General features: G+C 26.7%; 2 protein-coding genes across 2 annotated transcripts in view; one reads left to right on the top strand and one right to left on the bottom strand.

Annotated features, from left to right (window-relative positions):
- LOC107450555 (pescadillo homolog) overlaps window positions 1–9,845 on the top strand; it is a 29,587-nt gene extending 19,742 nt beyond the window's left edge. Inside the window, exons 9-15 of the mRNA XM_043046434.3 lie at window positions 557–640; window positions 722–855; window positions 950–1,075; window positions 2,794–2,978; window positions 4,371–4,454; window positions 7,145–7,383; window positions 9,635–9,845. Of these exons, the coding sequence (XP_042902368.2) occupies window positions 557–640; window positions 722–855; window positions 950–1,075; window positions 2,794–2,978; window positions 4,371–4,454; window positions 7,145–7,383; window positions 9,635–9,712 (930 nt within the window). The 3' untranslated portion in view covers window positions 9,713–9,845. The remainder of the gene's footprint in view (window positions 1–556; window positions 641–721; window positions 856–949; window positions 1,076–2,793; window positions 2,979–4,370; window positions 4,455–7,144; window positions 7,384–9,634) is intronic.
- A 1,545-nt stretch (window positions 9,846–11,390) lies between these two features.
- Window positions 11,391–14,863, bottom strand: Sem1 (Suppressor of exocyst mutations 1). The gene is made up of 3 exons (XM_016066388.4): window positions 14,462–14,863; window positions 14,216–14,312; window positions 11,391–11,501 (listed from the first exon to the last, which is right to left on the bottom strand). Exons 1-3 carry the CDS (start codon window positions 14,565–14,567, stop codon window positions 11,441–11,443), a joined length of 264 nt encoding a protein of 87 aa, XP_015921874.1. The 5' UTR covers window positions 14,568–14,863; the 3' UTR covers window positions 11,391–11,440.
- Window positions 14,864–15,384: the final 521 nt, after the last annotated feature.

Raw genomic sequence — 15,384 nt, forward strand, 5'->3', positions numbered from 1 at the left:
GCTATTAAAATCTGCCTTATTTTATTTCTCCAATGTTGGCAAGTATAGTGATTGCTAGTCATCTTACCATTTTTTTCCCTCCAAAGTGTGGAGTTATCAGTTTGGGAATTTTCTTGCATCGTATACTGATTCGTATCTGTTTAATTCTATTTCAATTCAGTTCGATCCAAGCATTTCAATTCAAGCATTATAAGTTAAATTATGTGTGGGAACTTTTTTGATGTGTGTGAAGTTATTGCTAGTGCCATTAGTAATGTGATATAATTGCTTCTTTATTTATAAACTACAATTTGAATTATACCTGGCCATCTAATGCCTGGAAAAGTATTAAGTTTAAATGTCAAAAAATTTTGTCGACAAATAGTTTCAACTGTTTACATAATTTCATTGTTAGATTCTATCAGAGTTTCTGTCAAGAAATATAAATAAAGCAGGTTCTATTTATCTAATATTTCAATGTAGATCGCTATACACCTCGTGTAGTTTTTTTAAAAGTTTTTTTAAGTTGCTTTTATAATTGTTTTCTTTTTCAATAATTGCTTGTGTTTATTTATAGTTTATTGCTGCTCTCAATTTAAGTCTTAAATCCACTTTGGGCAACAATGTGGAAGAAGAGGAAGAAATTGACGAATTCCCTGAAGTAACTTATTTTCCTTTATTTTAAATTGCATTTTAATTCATTTACACTGAATTGTATTTCTAAATATTATTTTCACTTTAGATGTCCAACGATGAAAATATTCAGGAACAGAAAGCTAAATCTGAAGAAATTAAAAAATTCAAAAACCTTTTTAGTGGTTGCAAAATTTTCCTCAACCGGGAAGTTCCTAAGGAATCTCTTCTGTTTATTATAAGGTTTGCATTGGATTTTTCAAACAGATATATTCGTTTTTCCCCCCACTTTAACTGATTTATTTTAATTGCACTACTGCCTTTACTTTTGTTTTAGATGTTTCGGAGGAGAAGTGTCTTTTGATAAAACAATATCACTTGGTGCAACATTTGATGAAAATGATCTGACAATTACACATCATATTATTGACAGGCCATTAGGAACCAAACAGTACATTAATAGGTAAAACTGATCTTTTAAGTCAGAATTTTACTCACTCATTATCCTACTTTAAAATTTGTAACATCATATTTATTTTTAACTGCTTATATATTATATTTGTAATTTTTTTGTTCTGTTTGTGTTTTTGCTTCTAAGGCCACTTACCAGTAGCGGCGAGCCTGCTTGGTTGGACCGAGCGAATGTTAGGCATAGGCTGTGTTTTACAGTGGCGCCATTTATGGCCAAGAATATGACTTCAGCCACGCACACGTCTCAGCCTGTTATTATCGCGGACCCATTCTTTTACATGTTGTAATTTTGACATAATCCAGATAACGATCAATCTCTTATTCAGTAACCCCAGGGGTATGATTTGTTGTGGTGACATGGAGGACTTTGTGACTCGACAGATTTAACATGCATCAGTCACCATTTCCTACACGTAGAGTTTTCGATTTCACAGCCTTTTGGACGTAGGCCCAGCACTCTACCAACCAGGCTATCCTGTTCCTTTTCCTCTGAATACTTTTATCTTTGTTGTGAAAGTCTAATTTATACTAACCTTTAAGGGGTTTCACTTTCTTCAGATAAATATAGTTTCCACCCTAACAATTCCCAGTGATCTCCACTTTTATCTATTTGTTATTTTTTCATGCTCTCTTTCGACTCTATTCCTTTGCTTTGCATATTTCTTTACTTCATGTACATCATTGTGGTAAATTGCTGTATCATTTAGGTTTTGCACCACAATGCTCCTTTTGGCTCTTCTACCATAATACACAAAAATCAATATAATTTATATTGAAAAATTGTATGCTTTTTTAGTGATTTTGATTTATGTTTAGTGTTATTTGCTTATAATTTAACTAGGTTGATATTTTCTTTTTGTTTTAAAATTCACTTTTATTAGTGAACAAAAAAAAATAATTTTTTTAAGTGATCTCGACAATTTTTTAAAGTGGTCTTATAAACTATATAATATACGTAATTAAATTTTTCCAATTATTTGGTAAAGGAATCTACAGGATTTATAATATCTTAATATCTCATAATAATCTTTTGTTGAATATTTGCAAAAAAAAAAATTTGTGTTTTGAATTGTTGTTAGTGATTTAATTTTATTTTCCTATATTGCTTTTTAGTGATGACAACTTATAATTTGTATATTATTACCTTGTTTTTCATTATCTTGTTTTAATCTTTAACATGCATTTTCATGCTGATATAATTATGACCTAGATTTTGTAGTCGTTTTACTATTTAGCTAGCATGTACATTTAAACTTGCTTATAATAAGTGCAAAGAGACCACAATATTTGCTTATCACATCTGAGTGTTTGTAAAAAGTGGGTTCATGAAAAATCTTAAAAGTTCACGCATACAAACAAATACAATTGTTTTATTATTTTTTGTTTAAATAGTTAATTGGCTTTGTGCTCTCTCTTTGTTGTGTTATTGTTCTTTGAATAAGGCTCACAACCCAAAAAACATTGAGCGAATTCATCGACCCAAGTAAACATCAAAGAGATATTTTTATGTATTGTTCACTGTGAAAGGATGAACTGGAGTGGTGGGACTAATTGTAAATTTTGTGAATCACAAAAATATTGCTTGCTAAAAGTGTAGTTTTCTTATTTAAAGTGAGCTATGCTCCAATAGTACCTAACATAGTAGTTATCATTGTACTTAACATATATTTCTGATTTCTCCTTTCGATTAATGAATCATTTATAAATTAGGTACTATGTTCAGCCCCAGTGGATTTATGATTCAGTCAATGCCCAGATGCTTCTTCCTGTTGAACTCTACTTTCCTGGGGAATTACTTCCACCTCATCTCTCACCATTTGTTGAGGAGAAAGAGGGTGATTACATTCCTCCTGAAAAACAGGCTCTATTAGATTTCCAGAGTGGAAGAACTCGAAGTATGTTCTTTTTTTATTTTACTATGTTTAGTGAAATTTTTAATTTATCTCTGTAGCCAAAGATCATACCTGCCAAGTCTCCTGTTTTTTTTGTTTTTTTAACAAAGAATCCTGTATTTTGCAACTATCTCCTGTTTACCTGTATATTCTCAAATTTCTCTGTATTTGTTGAAGAAATTTTTAAGAAAAAATTTTGCTGATAAAATAATTGATGATGGCAAAAATACTTTTCTTATTCCTCAGCAGATGGTGCTATTGCCAGGCAGTATATTGAGTGTTTATATTTTAAGTAATTATAAATAAAGCTTTAAAAAAATCTTATTTAGAGATTAAGAATTATATACATATTTTTTACTTCACTAACTGTAAGTGCTTATAATATTTCCAATTTTTAATTTATCTTTTTGACTTACTTAATTATATGTAATGAGCCTAAAATATGTCGCTGGTAAAATCTCCATTATTTTATTTCTCCAATGTTGGCAGGTATGCAAAGATTGATTAGAATTTTTTAGGTTTTGATATTTAAAAGGAAAGTAATTCTATATCTAAACAGACCCTAGTTTCAAAACAGTTTACCAATGTCAGGTTCCCTTATAGGTTGATTTTTATTTTACTTTTTTAATGCGAGAAATGTATTTTATAACTACTTAAAAATAAAACCAATTATCTTAATACCTGCTGGCATCTCTGATATTTCTTATACATTTTTCACTTGCTCGGTTAAATACTATTTTAATAAAAATTTAGATTGTGGTAAAGTTATTTGATGAAAAGTTATCAATAAAAGCTTTGGAAAAGTTTTTCATAACCAATGCAATGTTGCTGTTTTTTTATTATTTTATTTTTATGTATTATTTTTTAATTTTATTATTTTCAATTAGAAATTAAAGCATTTAAAATGCATATTTATAAAAAGAACATTTTCAAAAGGAAACATCTTATTCTCTTTTTGAAACCTTAAGTAACTTTTTGGTTGCATAGTTCATATAGTTTGTAAATTCATATTAATATTATATCTCGGGGGGTTCTTATCTTCAATATTTTTTTTATTTCTGTCATTGTATGTTATACCTTTTATTTTAAATTTCTGCTATAAATGTCTTCAAACTATCTGTTATTTATTTATTTTGCGTTTTATATTATTTATTTGTTAAAAAATCAAAAGAGTATATTTAGTATTCAGTTTTTCATAACATAACCTAGATTAGGATAATAAAAATAAATTTTGTAATATTTAATATTCATTTAAACTACAAACTAAACTACAAAGGACAATTACACTAATAAAATTGTTTATATTGTTCATTGTTTAATTGTTCACTAATTACAAAAAATAAAAATCGCATTTTCATAAAAATTTATTAATGTATAAATCTTGTTTTTCTTTAGCTCTTTCACGTGTTGAAGATTTCAATGATGAAGACGAATCGGATTCCGAATCAGATAAAGAAACAGTGGAAGAGAAATCGGAATGTAAGAGTAGTGGCTTTTACTATTTTGATGATTGTTGTATACTTTTTTTTGTTTATTTATAAATTACTTTTTTTTCTCTTATTTTTTTTTATATTGAGTCATTTTGTCATGTCAACTTTTTTCTTGAATATAAATTTTTATATTCATGGTTACCAATACTTCTGTTTCAAAAGTTTTTACAATTTTATGAATAGCCAGCTGTCATTGCCATATCTAGCTGCTTACTTTTATGCTCAGCAAACTGATTTTTCTTCTTATTTTACCCCTGTCACACATACAATTAGAATTTTGTGTCAAATAATGTGTGAATTAAGTCTGTATTTTAAAACATACATTCCAAGGTTTTTAGAAAAGTTTTTTTAATGGAATTTTTTATGTTGAGGACAAAAATTATAGTTGTGTAAGAAAATTTTTTTTACATTTTCTTCATTTTTTTTATGTAGTTGATTCTATAAATTTAATTGATTATCATATAAGTTTTATGTTAATTTAACTTCTTATCTACATAATTACCAATAGTTGTCTCTTGATGTTTTATTAACCTTTAAAAACTTTTATCAGTTTCTAAACACTCAGATATTTGAATAACATGACTCAGTTTTTTTTCCCATTATTTATTACTTGCATTGTCCTGTGGTTTAATATTTATAATGTTATTAAATTAAAAAATTTTCTCTTTTTTTTCATACAGGTAATTTTTGATTAATTAATAGTATCACTATCAACAACCTTAAGGCAATAAATAACATGGTGCACAACGTTTTTAAAAAGGGCTTATTTTTAATTTTTTCAAGGTACTTTTTTTTTATTGAGTGTTTTTAAAAGGTGCTTAATTTTCCCTTTTCGAAAAAGGTTTTTTCTTTACCATGTAAATTTTTGCCATGCATTATGCAATAGCGTGGTTTTCAGATTGTTTTATTTAACGTTTTTACAATTCATTCAAACGCAATGCATTTCAGCGTTTCATCTTTCCGTAGCGTATAAAAGTGCCAATCATTTTACATTTTTGATGAAATACGAAATACTTTAGGGTCCGCATGCGCATACTGAGCTGGGTTCAGTGGTGCATTCTCATGTGTAACTCAGCTACTTTTTGCAAGATAATCTCAATTTCAGGCTTCATTTTCCACTCTCTGAAATTGAACCGAAATATCTCTCGATCTTTTTATTTTGGCTAATATAATCAAGAAAAAAGTTCTTTGTCAGAAACTGGTTATTTTATCATGATCATGTAAGGTCTTGTAAAGTTATTTTGCATTTTGTTAATGTATATAGTGCTTAAAAAGTACTTAAAAGGTGCTTATTTTTTGTTGAAAGATTGAGCTATGCACCCTGAATAAAATAAACTTTGCACTTTGATTTTTGTGTACACGTGTAAAATCTACTAATTCTCTTGATATAAATTACAAGGATAATTATTTTTTAACTTTAATTGTTGATCCCAAAATTCAGTTTAGGCTCTGACGGCTTTCATGCTCAGTTAATTTTGTTTTATGTCTTCCACAGAGAAAATGCTGTTTAAAATAGATTTTTTTGACAAAATGGTCCAATTATCTTGGCAGATTATATAATTTTATTATCTGTTAATGATTTTTTTTTAAAGTAAAATATTATATTAAGGTTTATTAATGGCATTCCAAAGTTCATGCAAAATTTGATTTGAATTTTATACCATTCGTTTTGTGAAATGTTGCCAACCGAAAAAGATATATTATAATTAAACGTAGAGTTCTAATCAAGCCTTCATTCACTCACTACCATTAAGACTTTGCTCCTGTAATTTTTTGTTCTGATGAACATGATTGAGTGCCTGTTAAACATTTAGAGAAGGATCCAAAGTTAATGCTGGGTTAGCATAAACTTTAAATTCTCTCCTAACAAGCCCACTACCACCGATACTTTGATCAACAAAACTGAATGCTGTTTCATTATAATTCTGTCACATTTATGAAACACTGACTTTGAATATTTTAACAAAAAATTTACATGTTACAGCAAATCCCCATTCACTATGTTTAATTAAAAACCTGTATTTTTTATTTATACTTTTTGAGTGAATTTTTGGGCACTCTTTATGGTGCATGCCATTTAGAAATTTTTCATGGAAAAGTAAGTATAAAATTTCCGAAATGATAGAATTTTGTTAGTAGATCGGCTAAATTATTTAAATATATATATATAAGTGTACATTTTAAGGTTGGTTTGTAAAAGTTCTTGTTTACATTATATCATGCACACATTAAGTTATGCTGATTGAAATATAACTCAGTTATTTTAAGATTTAAATATTAATAGTTTGTACAAAACTAATTAATCTTTTTTTTTCTCAAGTTGAAAGTTCAAGACTACCTAAAAAAAAATTTCAAGGAGTCCAGAGATTTTTGCCGCAAAGAGTTTTATTTCTAAAGATTTTATTTTTATGAGCATGATTTTCCATGTTATGAAGAAGAAAAATTTAGTCTTTTTTAGAAAAATTTCATAGTAAGATTTCTTATAAGGGTTAGTTTAGTATTATTCAAATAGTGGATGAAATAGTATTAAGGATTTAAACTATTTAAACGGGTAAAAAAAAAAATCTACAAGTTTCATTGTGCATGCAAATGTACATGAATGAAAAAAAGAATATACTTTTTTTAGAAAAAATTTCTAGTTCTCATTAATAAAAATCAAATTACATTTTTAATTTTCAGCACCAGATAAAAACCAGAACAGAAAAGATTCTAAAAAAAGGAAAGCTCAAGACATGAACTCTGAAAGTAAAAAATCAAAAATGAAAGTGTCACAGGGAGTGTCACTGAAAGAAGATCCTGCTAAAATTGCACAGAAAGAGGCTACAGAAGAAAAAAGGTTGGCAATCATGGCCATGTCCAAGAAAGATAAGCACCTTTATCAAAAAATTATCTTTGGTCAAAAGAGAAAAAATAAGGAAGTAAGTACAGATTTGTTATGCTGCAACTCAGGGTTGTCACTCTTCTGATAAAACAAAATTCCCTAAAATTTCTAGAGAAAGAATACCTAATTTTGTATAAATTTGCACAAATTTAATTGTAATTTCTAAATTTAAATATATATTCCTTAAGATTATGAAGAGGAAAAAGAGTGGTCAATTCATGAATTGGTTTTAAACAGGGTTGGCAAGATTTTGCCGCAGGTGGTAAATACCGGTAAAAACCGTCCTGGCAAAAACAGGTTTTTGCCAAGCAAATTGGCAAAAAGTGGCAAAAGCCTATATTTTCCAAGATGAGAGGACAAAAACACATTTTCGGTACAAAATTATTCCTAAAATTGAAATATATACTATAAATATAAATAATTACAGAAAAATTATTATTCCATAATTAAATCATAATGTAATAATATATCATTTTTGTAGTTTAACACATTATTGATTGGAAAATTTGCGATTATTCTTTTTTTTCCAGTGAAATGAACTTATTTTAAATTAATATAACTATAATTTAAAGCATAAAATATCTATCAAGATGTGTAGTTAATTATTGTACAAATAATAATTTTTTATAATATAATAATAATAATATTATACAAATAATAATATTTATTTATTTGTAAAAAAACATTTATTTAAGGATTCTAAAATGAAAAGGGATCAAAAACTTTCAATGTTTTAAAAATTATTGTCTTTATATTAATTATTAATATGTTAAAAATAATTTTTTCATGTAATGTATCAAAATAATTATTCCTTATGATTGATTTAAATTTGTTTCAAGTATTTTGTAATAATATTTAATCAGCAATTTAGATAATTTGGTTTTTGCCTCTGTCCTGGCAAAAACTCCAACCCTGGTTTTAAAAAATGTTAATTTAACCCCTTAATGATTGGTTAATTTTCAAGAAAACGGTCATAAAAATGCCGATTTTTTTTATTAATGCTGACATCTAGTTTAAAATAAAATAAACTATTTACAATTACCTTAAAAATATCCTGGTACTGCTATTTAGTGTGTAAAATAAGAAAAAAATTGTTTTCCGGGCAAAAGAAATGAATTAGTTTTATTCTTATTATCGCATTACTACTGAACACTCCAGCCCGGAAATATCACGGGAGCGAGAAATAGAGGGCGAAACCTCACCCCGTGGGATTAATATCAAAAATAAATAACAGCATAATTATTTATTTGAATTATATACTAAAATGGGGAAAAAATAACACTTTTAACTTTAGTAAGCTGGTGACTAGTTTGGAAGAAGAAAAAAAATTTAATGCCTAGTAAATAAAGCAAATTAATGTTTTAAATTTTCTGTAATCATTATTTATTGCTAATGCTTTAAGAACTTCTAGGAAGTTGCACCTTGAAACAAAATTTAGGGCAGTATAAATATTTTAATGTAATTTTTTTTTTAAATAGGTAATTATTTAATGACTTTAAGGTTTGAGATGGCAACTTAACATCGACTAACGAAAGATTAGTTTCATTTGACTAAACGCAAATGAGCAATAATTGATTTAATTCTATAGCTATATAGTTGATTTATTTATTTAATAAGTAAAGATTTTTATTTTACTTTTACATCTTGAAATTTTTACGTTTATATTCACATATATGATACTTCTTATAAAAAAAAATTAGCTATAATTAAGTTAAAATTGTAAAATGCAATTTGCTTAACCAATTGAACTGAATCTTTGGGTACATAATATAAAATTTCATTTATTTATTTTGCTTACATCTTAAATTTTTGCCTACTCTTTTAAGTGTAGGTTGACTCAGCCTTTTATACCTTCAGTGGGTCAATAAAATGAGTACTTTGAATGAGTAAGCATGCTTTGGTACTAAACACTAGAGGTTTCTGTTTAGTTTCCTAACTGTGTCATCTGTACCTGAACCCCAGAATCCAAGGTCAAGAAAATTGGTGTGGGCACAGTAGGCCAAGACCCACCACGGGCTGTTATCTATTTAATCTAAAAAATTACGTATTTCTGGTAAAATTTGTGATGATAAAATATTAAGATATTAAAGAATATAATTTTAAATGTGAACACCACATTAATAATCCTGAAATAGCCTACTGATAACCATGAAAATTTAAGAACACATTAACTCTCCTTACTTTTATTACATATGCTATTTATATAACTTTTCATGGAATTGAAAGTTTTCTGAAATAGTGTACACATCTATATTAATCTGTTTTTAAATGAAATGTTGTACTTTTAGGTATTGAAATTGAAAAAAAAGCGTCAAGAATATGAAAAGCAACAGAGACTACAGAAAAAACTTGCAAAGCATCTTTAAAATTGTTATTATTTCATGTATAATAAAAATGTATTATATTAATGCTGTTAAGACAAATTTTTTGTGTCATTATATGTAACTCTGGGAACAATAGTGGACTAATTCATGTTAAAATAAACTGAAAACGTTTTTACATTTGTCTTAGGTGTCCATTGTTGCTTTCAGATTTGAACTCAACCTGGAAAAACCCAGCCCAACTCTTTGAAGAAATCACTTATTAGTTAAACCATTTTTTCTACCAAAAGTGCGTAAATGCGCCATTTTTTTTTCTGACACTGCGATGTATATTTTTCTGCTATTTTAAAGGGTTCTGAAGAAATTTATATAAAATTAGTAATTCAATTGAATAAAACACTTTCAGTTGTAAAATTTTTAAACTTAATTTTTTTAAAACTTGAATAATAATTGCCAAATTTGACTATTTTGAAATTGTATAATTATTTGTAAGATTTATCATATGTTTTTATTATGGATTAAAGTTGCAAGGTAATTTAATTATATGTCAAAGAAAGTACCACATTTTATAAAATTTCTATGGTTGGCCTAAAAACAAATTTTACATGTTAATTAATAAATTAGGTAATACTAGTAAATAAATTAGGAATAATAAATAATCTGTGTTAATCTTTTTAAAAATGTTCTTGTTTTTCTAGAAATTTATTAAAATTTGAGTGAGAAGAATAAAAACATTACAATAACTAAAATTGGCATTTTAATTGTAATTAGGCAAACGAAATTTGTGTCAGAAAAATATCTTATTTGTGCCAATTCTAGCTGTTTCCAAATAAACAGGTTCAGAGACTTAAGTTAAATTATGTTGATATGAGCAACCTAGTAGGGAAAGGTAAGATGATCAAAATGTTTAAAACATTCTCAAAAATCGTAAAAAACATCTGAAAAATGTTTAAAACATATGCCTAAGGCTCAAGAGGGAGAAATAACCCTTTGCTTTTTCTGGAAAGTTAGTAAAGGAGCCACTTGGACTATTAAACAGAAAAGTTTGACAAACCCTGTTCAGGCTTGACTTACACCATTTTAAATTGAATAGATTTTCCTTTCTTTCAAATATAATTTACCTTGTAACCATTCTTATGAACACAAAAAACTCTTTACCTAATATTTATTAATAAATTTCCTACTATAATAACCTTTTCCTAATATTATTAATAAAGCTTAATTTTCCTTTATAGCATTAACCTAATATAAGGTCAGTAATATCAATACTGGTTGAAAGCAAGCACCACAAATTTTATCTCTTAGAATTTTTATGTGCATTGCATTTTAATATAACATATTTGTACATTCAAATTTTTTAAATGTTAATTTTTCGATATTAAAAAGTAGCAATCATCTAAGGAAAATAAACAATCTTGATTTGATAATTGTATAAGAGGCATGCATGCAAACACACATACAAATATTCTGCTTTATTTATATCAAATATGATAATCGAATATAATTTATAAAAGAAAAAAGATTCAAACATAAATATTTAAAAAAAATATATGATTATTTTAAATGATTATCTCAAACTAAAAGATAAATGGAAAAGTTAATTTTCATATTCATATAAATTTGTGTAACAAACCTAGCTGATTTTTAGAGTATTTGGTCTAAAACTGACAATAAAATGGAAGATCAAAATGAAAATATTTGATCTTAAGAAAATTAAAGAATATAAAATGAATAAAGAAATTTTATTTATAAACAATAAATACAAAGTTAACTTTAAGACTTCATGGGTTCACCAGTACCATTTACTTTATGGCCACACTTTTCTAACTCTGACCTAAAACAAATAAAGAGAAATTATTAATTTTCAATTTCATTAACTAAAATAGTTACATGAAGAAATTAAATAATTCTTACGTCTAAAGTAGAAGAATTTAAAAAAATTGAAAGAAAAAAAAAAACATTTTATTTTCTGTATACTATAAAGAAACACTTTTTTCATAAACATTAATTCTTTATCTACTTGTAAATACAAATTCTAAGTTTAGAAAGATTCAGTATCCTTATTTATGACAGTATATGGTGTCTTCGAAGTTTAAGAGACAACCTGGAAAAAAATATAAAGAAAAAAAAGAAGATATTTTAGAGTCTGACGTATTTGAGAGGTAAAACAAGAAGTCAATTCCAACATGCATATATTATATATAATTTAATTTATTGCAAAAATAATATGCAAGAGCATTTAGTGGTTTCAGTTTTCACAAACAAATATGACAAAAATATCTGCCTAACCTAAATCAATGTTTTTTAAACAACTTAGTTTTTAAAACCTTAATTCTTATCAAATAGAAAACAGGAAACCTATTTAAATATGTTGTAAGATTCAAATAATCCATCAATTATGTTCTTTAATTATTTTATTAAAACAACAAAATAGTGATTACAAAAATATAGTTTTGAAGAGCTCTGTACTCCAAGTTCTTTTTTTAGTCTTGTTTAATTTAAACTGTTATTTCGATTGATGCTCAACTGTATAGATTAGAATGTTAAACTATTATAGCATAGTAAAATAACATGTAATTAGGAAATTTATTCTAATATCGGTACTAAATATTGATAGTAACTTAATTAAACCCTTGAATTGATTGATTTAAAAAATTATTAACCGATTTAAACAAACATTTAAGTTTTTTGTAAATTATAATTAGTTTACTTATCAGTGAATATATTATATTGATGATTTATTGAAAATATTTATGTACAAAGCAGTAGTGCAGAAAATTTTCTGTCCTTAATATTTGCTCAGAACAAAGTTTTTTCTTATCGAAATTTCTCAAAAGTGTTAACATTTTCCTTTAGTACAATAACTTTTAAAATATATGTGAGAAGTAAAATTTCCAGAACAAAAGAAATTTGTTTGATTTTACACAATTCTTGAATAAATGAGCATATGTTAAAAAATATTAGAAATCAAAATATATTGAAAGAGTAATAATTTATTGAATTAAAGGTCCCACTCATAAACTTAAGGAATTTAAACCAATACATACACAAATTGACATTTAATGTTTTTTAACAAGGTAGAATTTGTAAAATGATTCATTTTTTAACAATAAAAATTCTTGTAGGAATTTTTTACGACTGAAAATCTGCCTTCGCCTTCCTGAATTTCCCTCAAAACGCATGATTAGATATATTCTGCTAATCTGCATATAAGTATTAATAACAAACATTAAAAATGAAAAAATTTTTTTTACAAGGTTGAGATCAAACCACTTTAGTTTTCCTTAATCTAAAAAATTTGTCTAAATAGTGGCATTAAAATCAATATTTAGATTGATAATAATGAACAACTTATAGTTATTACGATACTTATAGTTATTTCCCACTCTTTTAACAAAGCTAAAATTAAGAACTTAAAAAATAAAGGACTTTCAAAAGAGTATGATTGTTTATCATCGAATATACGTATACCACCAGTAACAGTGCCAATTATTTATCTTTCTTAAAAAAGAAAATCAATTAATGAAAAAAATAATTTAATTATTAAGTAAGTACTGATATATAATTGTATTAATTAATAGGGCTCACCAAGGTAGGATCAGGAAACTTTTGCAAACCCGGGTCAAGTTTTTTTAAAATATTTTCACTAGGGCTAACGGCAACTATGAAACTAATCTGCATTCCATTTTTAATGATTTCATTGAAATTGAACTGTAAAATGACATGCAAAAATAAAGTTTTGCAATTCTTTTTCATATATTTTTAAAAAAGGAAGAAATAAAGAAATTTAGGAAAAACATCGATTAATTACATGCTTTTATGTTTCGCTACTGGGCGAAAATAGCTCCCCCCCCTATATATATAATAATAGTATATAATAATAATAATAAAATATATTTTAACTTGCAGACACAAATTTCATTTCCTATAGAAAATAACTAAATTTAAGTTATAAGTTTAAAGAAGTACAAATAAAAAGTAGCTAAATGTTAAAAAAATTGTATTCAAATCAGAATTTTTTCAATACACTGAAGTTATTTGCGACATGAATTTAATCGTAAGTTAAATCTTGATTTAAATCGGCAAACCCTGCTTAGTCTTAACAGAAAGTTTTAACAAATTTTTAATTCAAAGGTCAAGGCACATTAAAATAGCGAAAGCTGACTATGACAATATACTATTGTTTGTCTAGGGATATATTTCCATATCGTGATATGTTGTGCAACTACAATCGTCAAATAGAAACTTGGCTTTTTTAAAAATAAAAACATGCCGAGGTTTACCAGTGAAAAGACTATAAGTTAGCATTTCCAGTTGGCCCCTCTCTGTTATGTCTTTTTTTAGTTTCTTGCAGGAGACTGGCGCGGAAGTTGCTAAGAATTAGCGACTATTCTGCCGCAAAATCACGATACAAATATCTTTCCTAAAGTTTCTTCTTTTAAAGTTATTGCTGGCTCTTGAAAAATAGAAACAGTAATTTAATAACTTAAAATATTAATTAGAGATAATACCAAAGAGGTATGTTTTCCAAAATGAATAAAATATTACTTTAATTGATTGCTGAACTCATCTTCAACATTGTCATCATCCCAGTTATCTTCCCAGACATTAATATCTTGTTCATCTTCTTCTTTTGCTGTCCAATCTATAATTTAAACACCATGGTATCAAACATTTTGAGTAATAAATAAGGTGATACAATTCTTGTAAACAATTACACGTGCGACTAAATAAGCAATCTGAAATACAAACTAAGAAAAATAGTACAGCTTATTTTAATTTGAAAGTTAATACCTTCAGTTGGGAATTCTTCAAATTCGTCATCTTCTTCTAACAAACCAAGATCAATTTTTTTTGGTGCTTCAGTCATTTCACTAGGTGGCTTAACAACCATGACCATAGAAAAAACCAAATTTTAAATTCAGCTTTTTTTGCCGAATTAGTAATAAAACAGAAATGAGAAAATCTTAATGTAATTAAATAACAACTTGAATCAAATTCTTTATGAAATCCACACAGTAAACAAAACAATGAACATGAATATTCACTAAGAGTGAAGAAAGTTACAGTTAAAAAGATTAATACCTTAAAAAAATAAATTAATGAATATTATCTTAAATAACTACTTTAACTTCTACTTATATATACTACATTACAATCACATGGGTTCATGTAGGAAAAAAATTCTTCTTCAGCATTTTTTTTTTTTTTTTTTACATTTACATTCGCGATTGCAACGCTCGAATGCGCCCTCTGTCCAGAAGACCGGTTTCATGGCTTCCCTCTCTTCCTCTTTTCAGTTGTATAGGAATGCACTACGATATTTTCCCCTTTCTTGGTATTTTTCGTATTTAATTTTCACAAATGTTATTTTAAAATTTCCATGGCGCTTTCTTTCGAAACCTTGTTCAATGTAGTTTTCAGTTCCATATAGTTTCCTAATTTAAAAGTTTTTAAGCAATTTGAAAATCAAGACAAAAAACTTGTGTACTTCCTTCTCCTATGGCTCTTGTCATAGGTGCCCTGCTCTACGCTACCTGCAGTTCATTTCGATCGCTATTTATGAGTCTTTTTCGGGAGAAAGGAAATGTTTAACAATTTTTTCGTTATTCAAATGGTTGTAATAATATTCGAATCTTAACTTAAAAAAGAAAATAACAACTCCGTATATAATTATTTATTATGTTCATTAATTCCTTATCATCTAATGTATGATT

This window comes from Parasteatoda tepidariorum, chromosome 7, assembly GCF_982258835.1.
Source record: "Parasteatoda tepidariorum strain Cologne lab strain chromosome 7, Ptep-v5.0, whole genome shotgun sequence".
In the NCBI taxonomy this organism is placed as follows: Eukaryota; Metazoa; Arthropoda; class Arachnida; order Araneae; family Theridiidae; genus Parasteatoda; species Parasteatoda tepidariorum.